General features: G+C 38.4%; 1 protein-coding gene across 1 annotated transcript in view; it reads right to left on the bottom strand.

Moving 5' to 3' along the window:
• Nucleotides 1-20,978, bottom strand: part of si:dkeyp-14d3.1 (transmembrane protein 132C) — an 84,137-nt gene extending 63,159 nt beyond the window's left edge. Inside the window, exons 1-2 of the mRNA XM_049763713.2 lie at nucleotides 20,249-20,978; nucleotides 7,998-8,886 (exon numbers count right to left, since the gene is read on the bottom strand). Of these exons, the coding sequence (XP_049619670.1) occupies nucleotides 7,998-8,886; nucleotides 20,249-20,324 (965 nt within the window). The 5' untranslated portion in view covers nucleotides 20,325-20,978. The remainder of the gene's footprint in view (nucleotides 1-7,997; nucleotides 8,887-20,248) is intronic.
• Between the last annotated feature and the right edge of the window lie 1,176 nt (nucleotides 20,979-22,154).

A 22,154-nucleotide genomic window follows, 5' to 3' on the forward strand; every position in this document is an offset into this window, starting at 1 on the left:
GATCTATACAAAGGCGCAAGTTCCTTGTGAATTTTAAGATGGGCAGTTTTAAACTCATCATCTTCAAATCTTTGTGAATCATTAAATTATACTTTGTTTACTTAATTCGATCCATGGCTAAGGATTTGACTAGTAGGGCGGAGAAATCCATCCATCCATTTTCTGAACCCCTTAGTCCCCACGGGGGTCGCGGGTGTGCTGGAGCCTATCCCTGCCATCAACGGGCAGTAGGCGGGGGACACCCTGAACCGGTTGCCAGCCAATCGCAGGGCACACAGAGACAAACAATCATTTGCACTCGCACTCACACCTAGGGACAATTTGGAGTGCTCAATCGGCCTACCAAGCATGTTTTTGGGATGTGGGAGGAAACCGGAGTGCCCGGAGAAAACCCACGCGGGCCCGGAGAGAACATGCAAACTCCACACAGGGAGGGCCGGAGGTGGAATCAAACCCGCACCCTCCTAACTGTGAGGCGGACGTGCTACCCAGTGCGCCACCGAGCCGAGAAATCATTAGGAGGAAATCTTATCCTAAAACGATAAAGAATTCAAAAGCAATTTAGCAATAAAATGTTCAACATGACTAAACATTCATATTAAAAGTGCAGGGAGTCTGGAGGTGTAAAGTCATATTCGGAGACTTTTAAAACCAGTGTGATGGTGATAATGGCCCCATCTGGCTGGTTCACTGATGAGCAGGCGAACCACACTACCACCAAAGGACACAGGTGTTTAGGCCTTGAAAAGGACTGCACCTGATTTCTGTTTTATAATGGGTAGGAATAAATTGTTCTCTAAAATGACAACAAATTTAAATACCCTATTTCTGGACTATGAGTCGCAGTTATTTTTCATAGTTTGACTGGGCGTGCGACTTATAATCAGGAGCGACTTGTATATGTATATATATGTAAATATGCACAATTTAATCTTTAAATCTAATGTTCGTATATTTCTTTGTCAGTTCATCAATGTAAAGTTAGGGTCAGTCATTTTTCTGCCACAGAAAGGAGCAAAACAGCTCACTCTGATCTCTGATCAATGCGAGAGGAATTTGGTTTCCAGTTGAACAATCTAGCCTGGAGGTGTTAATGTGTTAACTTTTAAAAGTTCAAACAGTCAAATATGTTTACATAACATTTGTGTACTATCAATTTAATGCAAACAGACAGGGTGTGAATAAGCTGTTGCTTTTCCATGATGAACATCATATTTTTTGGCTACTAGATAAATGCGCAAAAGTGCCACCATGAGGTTAGAATAGCATTATACCATTTAGAATTTATCAAACTCCATACTGAACCCCCTCCTCTCCATTTAGTGCATGTCGTGTGTTGTGATGCACCAAGAAGGGCGTAGCAGAGCAATTCACAAACAAAACGTAAACAGGATCAACATAAATATGCACATCATTACAGCATGTTAGGAAAATAAAAATTGTTACAAAATAATTTATAATCCCGAAATTAGTACACAAAAATCAAAATACCAATTGGCTACTAAATCATGTGTTACAGTAGCTCTGATATTTAATGGGGGAAAAATTTAACACTATTTGAAAATACCCTTTAGGGCAATAAAGAATTGTTCCAGTTGTTTCATACATTGAAATAACAGTTCACAGCAATGAATATAAGGACAGCAATTGTAATGGAAATAAAAGTGTGTATTTTTGTTGATTTAAATGTTTTGATATAATTCATGAATAAATTGAACTGAATACATTTAGCAAAGGGATTGCGATTGCTATGAAGTCTGAATTCAAACATGACTAATGTCTTTGTTCAATTTTCACAGTTCAGGTTTTATACTAAGCCAAACTGGCAGGTCCAAATAGTCTTGGCAAAGAACAGTGTATGGATATGAATGGTTTCTTACACAATATATATTTGCATTCACTGACTTTGTACTTCCATTCCTTTTCCTCTAGCAATTACATTTGGGCCAGGCATTCATTCCCTGCTCAGCATGACTGGTAATCACATTTCCATGCAGCGCCATCATTCAGTTCTATTTTAAAGCCATACATTAGAATACAAGCTGCTATCAGCTGCCCTCTAAATCTTTGCAATTATCAAATGTTCAAATGTGAAAAGTCCAAACTGTGATGGATAAAATTGTAGCACTTTCTGTTTGTTGGTAATTTCACTGTCAGCACTTTGTATGCAATATCCTGCTGAGTCGATAGAGTGCAGTAAAGCAAATTCAGACACGCATCACTTTCACTTGCTGCAAAATCACGTCCCCTGTTACAATGTAAATAAATCCTAAAGAAATTAACTTTGGGTAATGTCCAGCATTCATCTCCAGACAGGAAATTAAGATGGTACCACATACAATGTAGACAATGTTTTCTCATTACGTTGATGAACAGACGGATAATAAACAGAACAAATTGCAAGCAGCTGGAACACTTAATCGTCATTAATTATACTATAAATTTGGGACTGAATTATAGACAAACTAGATATCCTGTTATGGAATATTCCAATTAGTAATGTATTTTAGTTTTAATGGGATGCTTACCTGGCAAAAGGTCTGTCACTGCACCAGTCATGTCATGCGGCTCTGACATTGCATTCATTTGCTACTCTATTCTTACCGGTTACAGGTCATGGCTAAACCTTAAAGTTGGACAAAATATTAAAAAAAATAATAATGGAAACGGATGCTCTCATACGATCATTGGAATGAGACCTATCACATGACGTGACATCGGCATATCATGTTTACAGTCAGTGCACATTGACAGCTTTCATTTCAAGCAGCATCAATGCAATTAGCATCCTGCAACGAGGTACCACTGTGTTTGTTTACCTCAAACCCATTATCATTATCATTATTTACCTTTTGAAATGAAGGTTTATGTCGCAACAATCTACTTTTGACAAATTTAATTCAAGGCAGAGTTGTAATATTTGGAACAGATGGAAGAATTTGTTAAAGGTACATACTTGAATAACACTGAAACATTAAGACCTGGCCACGACTTAATAATTATTAGATGGAAACTGAGCATCTTGGAAATGAAGGTAAGCGAAAGACAGCCAACTGAAGAAATTGGCCCATTTAACTGCTGTGATGTTTTAATTCTGTGGTTACACGATGAAAAGACTACAGCTACCTTCATGATATAGAATTCCAATCTCTGAGGTTCTGTTCTTCTCTCAATATATTCAGCACCATCATTTATTATCCCTCCAGCAGAGTATTTGATGGTGCGGTTCAAATATTGGTCAGCATTCACATGCCGTACCAATCTTAATCAAATCATTGGATAAAACACAGACATACGGTAAATAGTCTTTATGCCTGAACATACTGAGACAAATTCTATAAAATGAAAGGGTAATGACCTATTCCCCTTCGATCTTTTTCTGAGCTGCAGAAAATATTAGAATACGGACTTCAAGGGCTCCATTCGACACACATTGGATTCGCACATTGCAAACTCGACAGTATAAGCTTCCACCTCCACTTCGGTACATGAAAATACAAACAGCAGATGAAAGTACAACCACGGCCATTTCTGAAGTGAAAGCATGCTTTTATATTTAATGGCAGCAACAATTTCCACCAAGCATGATGGACATTATAACCACCTGCTGGACTACGTTTATTTCAGATAGCAGGATAGAGTGTGCCACAAAACCATTTCATTGCAAACCTTTCATCGCTCAATATCGCCTTCAGTCTAATGTCCATTTATGGGTAATGGGGAGGTCAATTAGGACCAATTTAAAAATCAAAGTAAATGGGCATAGAGTACTTAAGAGTTGTTTGCATAAATTAATAAAATGACTAAAGTCATAAAGTTAGATTAATTATTCAAACTGATTGAGAAGTAAATAAATTCATGGATGGAATCTGAATCTTGCCTAGGCAGATACTCTGGTCTTTGGACAAGATTTCCTTGTGACGAGAAAAAAAAAAAAAAAATTGTTGGGAAACGATTTCCCAACATTTGCGACCTTGAACGAACTCTGATGAGAACGCAACATTCATTCAAACAACTTGCAATTGTTTGCCACCCAGTGGGATTGGGGCTTTAGAATGAACACTAAATTTAGAGTGTCCTAATCTTCCAATAACAGACCTCCTTTTGGTGTAGTATAGTTCACAGCTTTTTCCTTCATTTGTGGAGCATTCTTTTTTGGGCCCACAGATCTCTCATCTTTAACTTGAGGTGAATGTGTGACAGTTTGTTTCAATAAGGTGGACGACAAGTAACAAAGGGGCATTTTTTAATACCAGGCAATATCCAATTTTTTCTCTCAACCTACTACAGCAGACCACAAGAGGAATGAAATGTAGTTAAATTCAATCTCCTTCCTTGCGTTGAATTTGCATATGAACTACCTAACACTCAAAGATATAATAAATTATCAATACTTTTTGCAGCTAGACTGCTTACATAGTTATACCAGGAAAAAAAAAATCAAATTATGATAATTACTTTTAAATCACTTGCAATATTTAATGACCACAATGTCCAAAGTGCTTTTTCAGGATATTTTCCCCCATTATAGTTTCTTGAACAGAATATGCTGATGTGCAAAACTGTCTTTCCTGATTGAAGACATTAAAAACTTCTAAAGTAGAGAACATACTGGACTTTATAACCCAGGGTTATGCTACACAACAAATTGATGAATAACTAGTTTTGAAATCAGGGACTAGTAAAAACTCTTCAAATATTTTAAAAAGATAAATGGTAATGAGAATTGCCAGCAATGTCTTTATATTTTTTAAGTAAATACAATCGTGACATCATCAAACACCAGTCCATGAAAATATTTTCTGACAGTAATCCGGTCTGTGGTGCTGAAATGGTTGGGGACTACTGTCCGAGAGCAGCTAAATACAATTTTGGAGTTTGTGTACAGTACATTCTACAGTACACAATGCATTTTTTTTTTGTTTCATTTAAATTTTTTGATTTAGTGGTTAACAGAGGCTCCAGTGTAAAGAATGCTCAACAATCTTGCATCAACAATTTAAAATGATTTTAACACACGGACGATTAACCTGCCTACGATACTAGGTCCATTAAACCCCTCCACGGATTTACTGCCATAATGCATGATTAAAGGTGGAAAATGTATTACGTAATCTGCTTTTAAATACACAGCCTTTCTCTAAATGAGTAGAAAGCATAGCACAGAAGGCCAAGCATATGAAAAGCAAAACACAGACCGTTTTTGAAGGTCTTCAAAGATGGTCATTCGCTGACACACAGGCAACATTTTGAAAAGTTTTTGAAGGTCTTCAAAGATGGTCATTCGCTGACACGCAGGCAACATTTTGAAAAGTTTTTGAAGGTCTTCAAAGATGGCCAATCACTGAAGCTCAAGCAAAGGGATAGTCAGGGATAATATGCATGTATGACGAGAACAAGACCATCAGTTGCAATTCCGAGCTCCCACCACAGAGAGAGACGTTGCAAGATGCTAAGCCCGTTTTTTCAATAGGTTCATTAGTAGCTTATTCACACGAGGGTACGACAGTTGCTTGATGTCCCAGAGAGATGATGAGCCTAAAACAGGGGTGTCAAAGTCATTTTTTTCGCGGGCTGCATTGTAGTCATAGCTTCTTTCGGAAGGCCATTATGACTGTCAACCCAAATAAATGTATGAGCATCTCATATTATATACAGTAAAGGTAAGGGTTGGAATTGGGGGGTTAGATCACCAAATGATTCCCGAGCGCGGCACCGCTGCTGCTCACTGCTCCCCTCTCCCCCAAGGGATGGATAAAAATCACATGGGGATGGGTTAAATGCAGAGGACAAATTTCACCACACCCAGATGTGTGTGTGATGATGATCATTGGGACTTTAAAAGCTACAAAACAAAAAAAAACACAAAAAGCAACAGAAATAATATTTTGAGAAATCATGACTGTTCAATGTCCAAAGCTTGTGTGACACTAAAAGCAAATGATACCAGAATTTTAGGTCAAGAATTTACTTTCAACTCTTATACTTAGTGATGCTTTTACTTTAGTATGCCTAAGAGAAACAATAATGGCCTTTAATTTTGTTAACAATGTGTCAAACCTGTAATCGAATGAACATTTTGAGACTAGCAGAAGGTCTGACTGATTGGCTCCAGCAATCCAGGGCTGCCCAGCTAACAATGGCTGTCACAGAGCTGTGTAGTACACAGGCGATAATGATGTTGTGAATGTGCAGATCAAAGTCTCTACGCTCTGGTGATTAAGTTTCCTAACGAACACATATACAAGGACAGCCCTTATCAACGACGCCCACACAGGCCTTTGCATATCTGTCACTCTCAGACGGCCGACCTGTGCCCGCTATGTTGTATGCTGCCAAATAAAAACACCACAGGCATTCCCTCAGTGGCCAGCCTTCTCATTTGACTCATGGATAAATAATTCACGTACTCTCGGAGTTAGCTAACCTTTTTGCAAAGTTTTTTTCTGCTGCATCATTTATTTTTTAATAAAATGTTAATAATCACATGAACGCAATGCTGTCCTAAAAATTAGTATGGCTCACTCATTTAAGACGTTTGACGTTTACCTTTACTTGAATACTAAACTAAAGCCAATATTTCCTCTTTTTAAATGAAAACATTTTCTTTGGCAATGCAAAAGGAGAATACACAGCTTCAGCCGCAAAACATAATGAAAGTCCGTGCTTTTCAATTTACCAATGCAGAAACCCTAAGCTTGTTTAGCTTTCTGCAGGATAACAAATTGGCTTGACCCTTCACTACAGCGTCTCCGCTGGGTTATAAATGTTCTAAACCGGTGTGATTAAAATCAGCTTCAGTCATTACACTAATAGACATGTATTTTAATTAATGACATCATTTCTGTCACGTTAATTATCCAGATAATTCTGACTCCTCTATGCCCTGCAATTACCCCCCATAAAGCCATCTGCAGCACATAACCAGACAACCTTCTATTTCACCACGGAGTAAGCATTTAATTGAAAAGATAAGAAGCAAGAGCACCACTAGGTTATGTTGAAGTTACTGAGAAAACATTTGCAACTAAATTGCTTCCACAAGCTAACGAGTTCCACCACTATCTCAAAAATCGGCCTCACAATGATGATAAACTCAGTTTGATCAACACATTTAAGAAATATTTGATTGCAGCCATTGCACAGATTATCAGAGAGGCAATAAAAACTGACGAGAAGTTTAGAAACACGTGTATTTTGAGTAAACAAGGTTCCATGAACACATACAGACACTTCAAAATACTGTATATAAAACTTGTGGTTAGGGTTATATATGGCGATAATCACAATAATCGATACGTTTTCTAAAATAAAACAGTTTTGTTCATATGTTCATATTTTTTCTTGAGGAAGAGCAGTTGATGATGAGCAATTCTTGCATGTAGCATAGTCTTTCTGTGGCCCTGTCCCATCCTCAATGCTGTAAGACCCAAAGTGATTCCAGATTTTGAATTTAAATGGGGCTGACATATCTTTCAGACGTCTTTTCCTCGCTGGGCTACGCCATGTTCTGCTTTGGGTTTATGTGGTTTGTTAGTGTAACCCCTTATCTGTCTCCAATACAATGACCCAGCAATGGAAATTGAATGGAGGCGTTGATAGAGGCATAATATTGATTTAAAAGAGCGATACTTAACAAGCAGGCATAGAGAATTAATCGGGTGATGAAATATCGCCATATATCACCATATTGGTGCACCCACTAGTGTAAATTGTGTTTTACTTAATTTTCAGCTTTCTTGCCACCCATATTCAATATTTGATAGAGGGTAGAATAATATTTATCTTTCTTTGCAGGCGCCATTTATGACCTGAGCTATGATCTGCTTGGATTTGGAATGGGGAAATAAAAAAACCCCGCCGAGAGAATGAGACCCTGTGTCTAATAATTTATTACGCACAACACGCTAAGATACAACACACACCTGTCTCAGATAGTGGGGAAAATTAGGATGAACTAAGACTTTTTGTAGCACAAAAAAAACTTTCCTCCTTACCTCAGAGTGAAAGTCTCCACAGCAGAATATGATGAAACGGTGACATAGGCCGAGACAGTTTCCCTCTGACTGACTGGTGTGGTGGGCACCAAAACCATAAAGTTATGATCCAGTCTGTGTTCAGCCAATTGGAGTGGAATGGGATTCTGGTAGAGCCTCACACCGCCGATCCTTCTTAAAGGCGTGGAAGTATAGGAACCAAACAGGCCTTCCTGGCTTGAGCGGAGGAAGTTTTCCTTCTTGGCTTCCTCTGAATGGCACTCACCTCCCTCTGTGGATTGCAGAATGTAGTAGAGCTCCACTGGGGTGCCTTCAGATGCCTCCAGGTTCTTTTGGCGTCCTGGAACGACACTCGGGGGGCTGAACCAGCTGGCCAAGGGTTCCAGTTCAGCCACACAAAGCCCCAGCTCCCCCTTCAGCTGGCAGGTGCCGTGCACCTCTTCGGTCTCATGAAACGCAAACATGTGCACACAGGGAAGCTTGTTGATGGCACTGTAGTCATCCCAGTCCCTGCCTGCAATGTAAAATAGAACCTGGACTTTGGGCTTGGCCAAGTGGATCTTGGTATTCATGATAAAAGTCTGAACTTTCCAATTAACTGTAAAAAGTGAAGAGGCAGGAAAGGAGCCTGGATTCTGGAGAAGTTCTATGGGGACCGGCTGCTCAACAGAGAGGGGCCCATAGCTGGAGTTGATTGAGGGCAAACTCCTGGCTTGGTAGATGAAGAAAGACTCTGTGCGTGACATCAGGCTAGAGTTCTTCATGAAGTCTTGATTGCTTTCCTTTAGAAAGAATGCCAAGTCACTGTTGAGCACCTGGTAGGTGACCGGTAGGTAGGTGGGGATCGAAGTATATCTTTGCAACCCCTCTGCAACTCGGCTGTCAATAACTGCAGGAGAGAAGAGAATAGTTGAGTCAAAGCTATTAAAAGCAGCCCTGTTAAGCAGAGAATGAGGTTTTGTTTGAAGTGGATTTCAAATACTTTGGTTACTACCGGAAATTGAACATATTCAAAAAGTGCCCCGAGCCATAAATGCGCTGCTAGTGAAGATTACCACCGTGTCTCCATCGAATGGGAAAAGCTCCTGAAAAGGTATAAGTTTGTAAAAATGTTTTATGTTGGTTGTTAAATAGAGTTCAGCTTTTACTTCACTAAAGATAACTTCGAGAATGTATATACAAAGTTAGTCAATACAACCCTAGAATTTAAAAACTTATAAAAAAAAATGTGTTGAACATCAAAATATTTACTAAATCGAGGATATTAAAACGTGTTTATAGAACAGCAACCAACAAATCTCCATTGAGCTTAAAGATGAGTTCAATATTGATTATATTTTGACGTAAATGTTCAAGAAAAAAAAAGTATTTTCTGTGGTTAAAAGAGATTGTGGCAGGACTTCCTGGTTGGAAACCTGTAAAATGTACATCAGAAAAGGTCAAATTGATTTTGATGTTTTCCTCGAGTCCGATCTGCTCCCTATACTTTTACACTACATCCCTATTATCTTCCACATTATTTATTTCCACCGATCACCATGGTCATTAAATGTTGTGACAAAATGCATCTTTTGACCCTAACCGCAAATGTAGAGATGTTCCGACTTCCGGCATCACCTCATTGTTTCAGATCTACTTTGCCGCTGAGGGGGAAAAATGAGCTTGGAGCAACGGCGTAACAAGCAAGCAGCAGGTTAGAGGTGTTTGTTGACAAGAAGATTTGTTGTAGGCGTTATGTTACATCGCTAACAAATGTGCAGCAAGCGCAAACCCAGATAGGAACAAAGACTTGTCTCAGCGTCCCAGGGTAACAACATCACCACGCTTATGTGTGAGCCTTCAAGTTGAAGCAAAGCAAAAGGCCCCTGGTATCAAGACCACACTGGCTTTGCAGTAATTTACTGTCTTCACAGCAGATGTTAATTATGTGCACACACTCTAAGTAAAGAAAAAAAAAAATACACAAGATGAGCCTACCTGAAATCTAGTATTATCTAATAAACATTTCAGAAACATTGTGTTGCAATCAAAAATGATTATTTTTAGATTTTAAAAAAATCAAATCGCATTAAATCTATTGTAACTTAAATTTTGACTTTTCAGCATGTGCTAAAAAACCATCATTATCAAAACAGTCATGAAATTCTTGAGGCTTTGGACCATTTTTTAAACTCTCTGGGGCCGCTGTGATAATACTCTGATAATGGTGGCACCAGCTAGGAAAAAAATGATCCAGACAAGATGAATCACCTTCCAAACGAATTACAGCAAAGTTGTCAATAGAAGAACTGCTGGAAAAATGTGAGCTTATTACAAGAATGTAATCATTTGCTCAAACTGCTCAGCCTACTTATTTGATGTCAAACATATTCTATATAGGTATGCGTTCTGAGGAAACGCGATGGAAAAGCTCTGGCCTCGTATAGTAAAATGTAAGCCTGTGCAGTAGTCAAACTATTCAAGATTAGGCATTTTTTATTTTATTTATTTATTTTCTGTTATAAAATTTGCAAATAGTAGTCTATAGTCTATAACAGAAAACTTTGCCAACACGACATCAATATGTGTTGCTGTTACCTTGGAACTATAATTCAATTTAATATGACATTTTAATAATAACTATAAAATCAAACACAAATAACACTATATGATGGCTGTTGACTTTCTCCAACTCAAGAAATTTGAATGCAGAAAATGAATGGTGCAATATTGATAGCACTACTTGGGGAAACAGTTGTATTAATTATACATATTAGAAGATCCCACATTTGCTATTCATATTTCTAAAGCAAAGAAGGTTTGGAATAATAAGGTTTGGAATAATAGCGATATAGCGGAATAGAAATAAAGAGAGAAAATATCTTATTCAGCATACAAATTGTAATCCACAGCATGCATAATTAAATTAACCTATCCTATAGAATTTGACTGTAAAATAATAGTTGGCATAATGCTGAGCCAGGAAAAAAAAATCAAACATTAATATCTGCTCAACTCATTCTCTTTATGTTAAAATAAAAGGACTCGCTACCCCACACATCAGTATTTAGAAAAGCATATTTGCTGACCATGTTGAAAATGTTTCTCTAAAATTTGGCACAGCATTGTGAGAGGATTGTATATTCTATACATAAGCAATCCATCCAGAATAGAAGTCACTCTAGGAATTACAGTGTCTGTGGAGCATCATTAGATAGGAGTGCTTCAGAGCTGTTGAAAAGATTTTCAAGTTCCCCATAGTATGGGCAAGAGCTACACACTGTCAGAAAAGAACGTGTTTCAAATCCGCTGCGAACCACAAACTGATTTTCGCAATGAAAATCTATCGTAGCAAAATCAGGTTTCATTTTAAAAATATGTGAACTATGGGCGGCAGTCCTTCATCGTTTAGGAATTAAAAAAGACTTAATACTTAGGCCAGCCTTAGAGAATGACATGAGGTTATACCGTGCTAAAATGGGACTGGTAGAGCAAAAGTAAAAGTAAATGAACATCTGACTATGGAGCACACCAGGGATAGGGGGAACATGTTCCTCCTTTCAACTTCTAAAATAATGTAGGAGGGCACACTGGAACAGTTGGCTGCGTGATTATATGGTCAGTTTCTGCTTCATCAAACGTGTCAAGACTTACAAAAGGAAAGGCTTGGAAGCTTAACAGAAATCAGCAGAAGCAAATTTGATGAGAGGTCTAAAGAGAAAAGACTGGATATGTTACATTACTGGCTTGGTTTTGGTTTCTAATGATCATCACAAGTCAGAAAGTTTTTTTCTTTTTTCCTGCTTGTCTGAATGTAATTTCTGATGAATTACACTCCGCGTGTATTGGCAGCTAAAGAAAACAGTTTTAGAAAACTCGTTCCATAGAATCACCTACGTCATATTTCTCACCGTTTCAATTAATAAAGACTATTGAATTTGTGACTGTGTGCGTCGAGAATAATAACTACAATATTTCCTTCAGGTATCATTTGGGGCTGATTTATGCTTTTGAGCCGCTGAGAAATTCAAGAAAAGAGGAATGGGGGAGCAGCGAATCAATACGTGACACAGTATGGTATTACTCCTTGCCAGCCTCCATAGAAAAATAATTATTCAGGCAGATAGAAGTCTGTGGAGTCTGCCAAGCTGATAAGTACAAGGTATCGAGGGGATAGGTAACACCATAATGAGAAGTTTTGAAAGGAGAACGTGCTTTCTAATGTTTGACATGATCAGAATTAAATGTGCACTTATTGCTCCTGCCTAACGTTAATCTTAGATGAGGCTGTGTGTGCGTAGATGCTGGCAGGCTGCAAAAGGAACTGGAGGGGGGTGCGTAGCTCCTAATGGATAGCCACATTTAAGATGCTAAGAGCTAATAAAGAGTAATGGGCTTTTGCCTTCTCTTGGGGGGCTGGAAGAGCTATTTTGAGTTCATGAGAGAAAGCATCATCCCGGGGATTAAAGAGTATCGACCGATGAAGGGTAAATACTGCAACACTGAGCCACTGGCCTATTTGGGGGAAATTGGATGAAAAAAGAGCAACCGAAAAATTCCATCACTGTTAGTGGCTGCTCTGGTCAGTGGGGGTGTCATTAAGGGTTTTCTGAAAAGGACCTCCAGGTGCTGTGATATGTCTGGAACAGTGTTATCACAACAGTGGACGGCAGAGTCAGAGGCAAAAGCCCAGAGCGTCCTAGGAACAACACATCCTTTGAGCCATCCTGTGCACATGGCCGGGAGCCAAAGGCGCTGAAAGTATTTGGCTTGCATGGTTGAGACAAGCAAATATCTGTGTAGCAATCAGTATTCCTGCGGCTAGACCTGACTCCTAAACATAAACTCTGCCCCGGAATTAATCTCTACTTCCCCTCGCACGGGCTTTGATTGCCCAGCGATATTGCAAATCAGGATGAATAAAGAGGCAGTTGCAAGTCATCTGACCTTTTTGTGGGTCCATTTTAACTATATAAGCTGCGCTAGGAAAGCACATGGACACAAATCCTGTTAATTTATCTCCTAAAATTTAATGCAGCTCAAGAATATACTGGAATTTTGCAAATGGTATTATAGGGGAGGATTACATCACTTTAAGTCACTATGTCACGTAAGGATGTATACATACATTTACATTACAAATGCTGCTATAAACGCAAAGAATTGCACAGATTCTATCCAAGTCCGATCTCTAGGATCTTTATCGGGGCCGAATACCCGTAACTGCAGCCACTGCACAAAATAATGTCACAGCAAAGTCTTTGACAGCAGATACTGACTTCCCAAAAATAAGTGTTCTAATTCTACTGGCAAAAGATCCAAAGATATAAAGGCAAAAGGAGATAAGTGCTTCTTATTGAGGTTAAATCAGAGAGAAAAGCGGAGCGCTTTCGCTTACCAGTGACGAAATAAAAAAACTTTTTTTCCGCAAGGTTTCCGTCCAGTTTCCAAGATGAACTTTCATTCTCTGATTAACAGTCGCTTACTATTCAGCTTATGTCTTCAGTAACGATCCAAGAGGACAAAGGGATTCCTCTTCAGCAAAGACAAGAAAAGCACTTCAATGTGCTAGTGGAAAAAAAACTCCCGTGGAAATGGAAGATGCTAATTTCATGGGTGTTGTGTATGCTACTCTGGCGAAACAATAGAAATCCCCCTCTCTGAGTTTATTCTCAGTAGGCCAAACTAAAACATTAGGATTTCTCCAGGAAAATTAATGTGTGATTGAAAAACAAGCAGGGAGCGAGCTGCATTATCAATACTATGATGCATCTTAATGAATCGCTTGCTGTGAAGACATGCCCAAACCAAACCTACCCATATTAAATGATCCATAGTCACTAATACACCTGACTTACTCATATCTAAGCGATAAAACACTTCAGGTTGGTAAGTTTTCTTTTAGAAATACACACTAAGAGCAAATCCACAACACCATCACTCATCGCTCTCTTATATGCAAATCCACTGCAGAAACCAAGACATTAGAAAACATATTTTAGAGGAAAAACAGTCCAGGTCCGTGTGCTGTGCAGTAATCTTGTTTTATTTGTGACAAGCACAAACTGCCAGCCTTCGTCGCCACATATTGCACACTCTGTCATTTCTTTGCTTTGGGAAACATTAAATATTATTGTGTGACAGCAAGTTATCGTCTATCTCTTATCATCGTTTTATTGCGCCAGTGGAGTCATTCAGCTCAGGTTTAAGAACTTCCTGTTGTAAAATATGTCTGGCTGTATAGCTTTGACATGGCTTCTTTCTAAATTAGTCAGGAGACTGTAAAATGAAAAATGGTGCCAAAAAATTGAATGCTTATAGTGTGCACTGGAAGATTCGGATCTCTTTTTAAAATTTACTCGACAGCATTTAGAAAACGTAGCATCCTCCTTGTTACTATCATCATTTCTTTGAGTTGCATCAGCTCCAATGATTTCAATTATGCTGACCAAAATGGTGTTAATTCATAGTGAGGAAAAAATCTAGTCTTATTAGGGTGGTTGATATATTGTAAATTCATACATATGCTGCAAAAATCTTCACACGGCAGATGCTATATTTCAAGTTTTAATTTTCAGTTTTACAAGAAGCAGCTGGTAAAAATTGAAAAATAAAAATGTTTTGTGGCTGCTATCATTTGGTGTAGGGGAATATTCATCTGACTTAAATGCGGCCAGGGTGGGATTGATTACACTCAAAGTCAAGTTTCCTTAGTAACTGACCGTTAACAAAGTTCCCCAAATCTCAAGTTTCATAAACTTAGATATTTCTGGAATATCCAAGCATACAGAGCGAGCATACGGTATTTCTAGGATTTCTGTCAGGTCAGTTTCAGAAGTTTTGAAATAAACTCCACTGGCTCCCATCTGCGAAAAGACTAGATAAGTACAGCAACTGACAAGCTTAGCAATTTTGTATGTCCTTTATGCTTTTCTGTCTCTGTCCTTGGCAAGGGTATTGCTGAAAGAATCATGCCGCTCTGTCAAAGCAACAAAGATCATACTTGTGTTAATCCCAGAGAGGATGGCAAAAGTATATTGTTAAAGATGTCAAACATAGACAGTCTAAGATGACAAAAACTACTAAATACAATTTGCAGTCCTGGATAGAGTAGATTACATCAGTGTGAATTTGAGAAGTTGCCACAGCAGCTAAATAAATATCTTATTCAAAGTTCTTCACTCCACGCTGCTGCCTCCTCGTAGAATGTGCAGAAACAGCATGAAAGAGACAGCAAACCCAGTCACAAACTGCTCACCAGGCCAAATAATCACTTTTCGGTTGCTTATTCACACTTATCTTGTGCGAGGGAACAATTTGCATGTCATCTGAAAAAAGCATATCTAGATCTGCAGTTTTGTCAAATGATCTACACCAGGAGCATTGGGGCTGACGAGAGATTAAAGATACTGTTTGTGTCAGAATCATCTTGTGATGGTAAATTGGGTATGAAAAACATTTCTAGAATTGTAAGATAATCACTTCATCAAGTTTCTGCACGCAAACTCTACAAGAGGAAATGTTGATCTGAAAATGGATGTTGAGATGCTGGCATGCTATATGTTTCATTTTAATAATTTACCTTAAATATTCACGTGAAACTGTAAATTGTAGCCTACATTACATTAAAGTTGGAACCGGTTAATCTGTCTCGCAGTGTGCACCTTTTGACCGGTGACCAGTCGAGGGTGTAGTCTATTGACTTTCGATGTGGGTCAACAGCCGGAACATGTTTTCTGAGAACTACCTGCTTCATTTTCAGCATTCCAAATAAGAAACAGTTCTCAACTCAGTTATTGGGTTAAACAAAGTAAAATATATATATATATATATATATATATATATATATATATATATATATATATATATATATATATATATATATATATATATCCAAATTCTGTTGTACGAGAATGCTAATTTGAATAACAAAGTGCAAAACTAACATTTTAACATATTTTTGACAATCAATCAACCACACAGCAAAGAAGTCAATGGTCCTTGACAATGTGTACCTGTCACTTCATTAGTCCCTAATACCTGCGCTAGAATGCGACAGCTCTGCTTTGTCCTCTCAGATGCCAGATGTCTGAAATCACTAAAATCAAGACTCCATAGCAAATTAGAGTGGAAGATGCATTTTTTTTCAAGGTTGGGAGGAAGCATGAGCAATCTAAGCCACAATATTATGATCCTTTGCAAGAAATAAAAACATCAATCCATCCATTTTCCATACCTTATCTCATCTTATCACGTCATTGGGGCTACCCAGCTAACTTTAGTGCAACTGCGGTGGCATAAAACTTTACTGCATCATCTGAGTTGTGTCTGATATTTTGTTTGCTATTCTATACCGTTATATTTCTTGTTTAGTTAGTTTAGCAAAATTCTTCTTATGTCCTCATATAAATGCCTGTGAGGGGAAATATGTTTTGTGTATATCCCTTTTTTCTGAGTATGAATGCAGCTTGTTTTATGTGTTTTATTCGGTTGGCTTGACATCTAGTAGTTAGGATAAGGATATTTTCTTACAATAAAAAAAACAAGTATGGAAATAAGCTACATTATGACAATAAAAGCATGAGGGGATATTTTGCACGAGCCACTGCATCATAACATACAAATGTGAAGAAATTCTGTTTATTACCAAAGGAAAATTACAATGAACAGCCTAAAAGAAAGTAAGGAAAAAGGAATTTAAAAAAATGTTGATTTGAACTTTTTGTTATGAACTAATGTTATTAGTAGCGCCAGAAATATGCAAATGATCATGAAAATCAAGCCAATTTAACACTTTATAAAGTAATGTAACCGTCATGTAATTTTTTTTATTACCAAATGCACTGAGGGTGAAAAAGAAAAGACAAAAAGAAAAGAAAGAAAAGCATATTCAAGTCAATAAGAAAATGTTTTTTTCAATTTTCTTCAGCATTAATTTTAATTAATGTTATTAGTAGTATCAGACAAATACAATTTATAATTAAAATCCAGCCGATTTAAATAGAAAGGAATGCAACTTCTATGTGCCACCTCTGATGCTTTGATCGTTTTTGATGGAGGAATGGATGTCTTTTGTTTTGTTGTTGTAATGAAGTCGATGAGGTCATTGCATTTTAATGAAAGATGGCAAATTTACAAATCCAAATGTGTGGTTTATAGTATAGTAGAAGGCTATGCATCCCAGCAGATACTATTGAACAAAAGCCTCTTTGTGTTAAAATCTTTTTGCACAATAACTGTCAAAGGAATCAACAAATTGAAGGTGCCGCCTACTGCTTTGCACATTGTATAAAGTTAGAAAATAGGACAGGACCAGAGGAAATACTCCCCTTTGTCAGATTTGTAAATTTAGGACAGATATAATATTTTTGCCCTCAGTCATTATACTAGTTACAATCAGATTAACTTGGTTCAGGCTAGCATTAATTCTCATTGTGGGATTCATTCTGTAGTGTGGGCACTACACCAGCAAAAATAGTTTGTAATTTGCTGATTGATCAAATCTTGAAAAATGCAAGATTAAAAAAAAATAAAAAGCAATGTACTAAAAGTAAACCTATTCATGATGTCACGGTACTGCTAAAATGGTTGAAAAATGGTCATTCCCACAATTTTAATTAAAAATGTGCGCGCTGAGAATTGGAATGTCCTCGGAAGCTGATTTTTAAGCACAGTGTTTGTACTGCTTTTCCTTATACCATGCCAAGTTAAATCTGGCTCTGAACTCATGTACAGATTTATTGGAACGACCTTTCCTGAGACATAACTCGTCACTGAAGAATACACACAACACTGCAACATCAGCATGTTTGATCATTTCAATGACCCTCATTCCTCTCTAAAAAGCACACAGGGTACATTAATGACCACGACACGCACGCACATGCACACACGCACAACACACACAAACTGATTTTCCTAAAAAAATTTCCTAGCCCCTGCTGATTAATTCATTCACTGAGTTCATGGCTGTAATGACGACCCAATTAGCATAGGGCAAATAGATTTAGTCTGTATAACGATGACATGATTCTAAGGAGGGAAAAAAAACATTGGACTCGGTGGATAGAAAGCAACAATGTCGGCTTCCCACTCCCACTTTAAGGATAATGACAGTACAAGAGATTGAGCTAAGTGTCCACCTACTCAATGTGCTTCACAAAATCGTTAAGGCAAAGCGTGCAGATTGACATTTAATCCTGAAGCAATTGTGAGGGCTTGTAATGGTGGGTGGCGCAGGTTTATCCATAAAGACCCGGTTCAGGAAATGCAAGACAAAGGACAAATATTTGCCATTGATACAAAAACAAATAAAAAATTCTCTGGGGCTAAGTAATATGGAGGCTAAACTGGTTGTTGGAGAGATGCTGAAATTGTAATAAAGACGGCCATCCATTGATAGACGAAAACTTTCATACTTTCAATTGTTCATAGTTAAGGATTGTCTTGTTAAGAATATCTTAAACTGTGCTTCAGCTGACTTTGTCAAGGAAAAAAAACACAATTTTACATAAACTACTGCATGATATCATCTGTCTTATTGTTCTGTTTTCTTAACTGAAGCTAGGGTTGTTCCATCAATGAGGTACAGGACCACTGAGGTGGCTTTTACTGGGACTGTAAATAAAAACCTTCCACAAAGAGAGTCCCCGTGGCTACATAAACTGCTGGTGTCTTCTGGAAAATCCTAAAGGATAAACCACCTCCAGATGTGCAAGGACCGACAGCATGGGATGTGCACCGAGTACTTAGAGATGTTGAATGACAGATATCCTTCCTTGATCCCTTTTTGGATCTTATTAAGCTCGTGGATAAGACGAAGTGACACAAGATTGGATATTTCACTGAGGAATACCATCAAGTCTACTCAGTGGAACATTTGTCTGTTGAATAGAAGAGATGAACATTTCTTTGAATCTACCAGTGTTTTGAAGACTCAAAAGCGACAATCATTGCTTTACTATGAAATGTTTTCTCATGTTTTTCTAAACACACCGTCAGAGTTGAAGTACAATACCAGAGAACTGTCCTTCCTAATTACTGTCGATGCTGTGCAGGCATTCTTCTCATATAGATTTGATGCTCTATCTCCTGGGACAATGTTATCAATTTTCATCACTATCTAGTGAGAAGTGGTGTCTTGCAGCTTTATGGCACACCATGTCAATTAGGATCATACTGTGCGGTTACTGAGAAGGCCTTGGACTGGCAAACATCATTAATAAAAACTGAGTCAGCTCCCATCATACTAGAGCTGTCAAATCAGTTTTCAACTATGAAACATTTTCAAGGGGCGAGCAGACATTTGACGTGTCAGATGCAGATAGATTATTTAGCATTGACCACAGCTAAATTTAAAATAATTTTGGTTGTTTTGGTGTTGAAGCATTTGCACATGTGGAAAAATGGTTCATTCAGGTAGGAGTCGCCATCTGGGATCAATTTGCTGTAAAGAAATAAGCAGCGGCAGATGTTAACATCTAAAAATAGTTGCAATATTGAACAAAGCAAATGTTCCAATTAATTGTGCGATTAAACTCTGCACAGATGACATGACTTGATTTGCCCTTAGATCTGCTTCTGCTTTCAGCCTGTTGAAATGTGCTCTCCCCATTGGGACATCATGTAATTAAATCATGGTCATGAAAAAGAAATTTGCATAGTCAGCAAGAACTGCACTGGGACACACTCCAACATTAATATTCTCTCTCCCCCCCATTTAGTTGATTTATGCTGAAGTTCTCTAACCCTGAAAGTAACCATTTCCAACACTTTTTAAACTCCTGGGTTGAAATAAACCAAATTTGGGTTACAAACTGAACCGACACACAAAGTTGGGTTATTTTCTTCACAAAACGACCCATTTTTGTACAAAACAATCCAAATAAAAGGATCCAAGTTCCTGGGTCGGTCTAATTTTTAGCCCAGCATTTTAAGGGTGAAGACCATGTGGAATTCAGAAATCATAGTAAATGCACTCAAGCCTAAAACTTCTGTAAAGATCAGAAGAGCAGTCAAATCAAAATATTCATGAGACGAATAATATGTTCAATAGTCCCGGAGCTTTTGGGGGGGGGGGGGGGGGGGGCTAGGTGCAAATGTATTGGGATATCGCGCTGTAGCTATTGGGCAGAACGGCAAAGATAAAATATTAAAATCACTACTATTAAGCCAAATTTGGCAAATTTGAGAAGTCATACTGTATGTTGAAAGTGTGCAGCTAAAATCAATGGGGGAGCGGGGGGGGGGGGGGGGGGTGAAAATGTTCTTACCTCGCAAAAGTAACACCACCGACAGCGGCACAAGGATGTGCAACATGTTTCTTGATGTGATGTGAGGGGAACTCATCCCACAATAAAATCAAGGCAAAATGTCCTAATTCAAAGGACAGAAGTGAAATTGCGGCATCCTTCTTTAAATACCGGCAAAAAAACAAAAAAAAACTGAAGACGAGGCAAACTTGTTCCAGGTACACACAAATGCTAGACAAACAATTCTAAAATAAACCTTTATAAAAGGTGCCTTTGTTGTTGGGTTGTTTGTCGTCTTCTTTGACTTGAATATGAAAAGCAGGAACATGCGCGCATTTTTGTGCCTCTTTCAATCATTTTTGGAAAAGAGAATGGATTAAATGTTTGCTCCGTGTCTAAGATCCCGGCAGCAATGTGTCCCAAAGAAGCAAAAGATGAGAAATGTGTTGAATGGCGTCTCCTCAAAGCATCACTTTGTCTTTTGCGCCTCTGCCGTAAAAAATGCACACCCCCAAAAAAGAACAGTTCAAGTCCAAACACCACACATCATACCGCTCCGATGAAAGCTTTCATCAAGTCCGGATGAGAACTCCAGCTGCTCCCACTGCACTAGAAGCAGAGATGAATAAAATTGCAGCTTCCAACCCACTTTGGCATCAGGTGCCTCAAATACAGTATTCTACGAAAGTCCGACTTCAATACAACGTCGAGTGCGTGCGTGCGTGCGTAGGCATCTTATTGGCTCCAGCCACAAAAACGTGTCGGGGTTGGGGTTGGGGTGGGGGAGAAGGATGCCAATAACGGGGATAGTAAGTTGCACTGACGCACAAGACATCAGCTGGGCAAGCTCGACAAATACAAGTCCCCACACACCCGTACACAGGCGTCAGGTCGTCCGATGAACAATGACGCGCTCATCATCTCATTGAATTCAAATGCATTGCTGGACGTAGAATTATCGTCTGTAATAATTGAATAATATTGCCCTTTTGCAGTAGTTTAGGATGACCCCCTGTGTCTTTTAAGAAGAGAATGCAAACTTGTCCCAAAAAGTGCATGAACTTGCACTTCATGGAGGGTACCAGCGACCCCTTGTGCTCTAAATGCTCAACTGACAATTGAGGTTGCGTTCATGTATTATGGCTGATAACATCGTGGTTATCATCACAAAGAGGTGAAGAAGTCAACAGATTAGACCTTTGTGCGAGATAGAAATCCATTGCATTCATTTGAATAGACACTGGTTTTATTCAATGTATTAATTATAATGCAGTCGAGGATTAAATGCTCAGTTGCATCGTCTTTCTCCTTCAATATGATCTGTGAGACTACTGAAAAAACTACTGACAATTTAAAATTTAGAATGTACACGTTTTTTTTTTTTAATAGAAATCCAGTCATCATAATTGCAATTAATGCCTAGTGAGGATAAGGTGGTGGGCGGATAGATGATAGCACTTTTTGTGAACTACAAGATCCGACTCATTGTGCCTCTTCTTCTGACCTCACTTTTAACATATTTTAACATATGTTTGATGACTTTTCATTCAATTAGTTGCAAGGAAAAAACAGGCATTTATTTCTGCCAAGATGTGTGCAATTTGATGCTGGAAGCTGTCTGTGAAAAGCATTAGAAGTAGGGGTAGCATAAAGTGTTGATGGAGAGAAGTCCCCTTGCTCCTTTAAATGGTGAGCTGGTGGGCCAAAATAATCATACGAAAGGAGTTCTTTCTGACACTCCAATAAATCCCTTGAAACTGAAGCCATACTGAAGTCCATTGAGCAGCTGGAAAGCAGATAGAGCAACATGCACTACCCTAGTGACTTGGGTTACGTCTTCTGTAGCTGAAAGTCATTAAAACATGTCTGGACTCCTTGAGGCTCTCCATATGGAAATTACATTTTGCCGGCCAAATTACTGAAGTGT

The sequence above is a fragment of the Syngnathus scovelli genome, chromosome 3, assembly GCF_024217435.2.
Source record: "Syngnathus scovelli strain Florida chromosome 3, RoL_Ssco_1.2, whole genome shotgun sequence".
NCBI classification, from domain to species: Eukaryota; Metazoa; Chordata; class Actinopteri; order Syngnathiformes; family Syngnathidae; genus Syngnathus; species Syngnathus scovelli.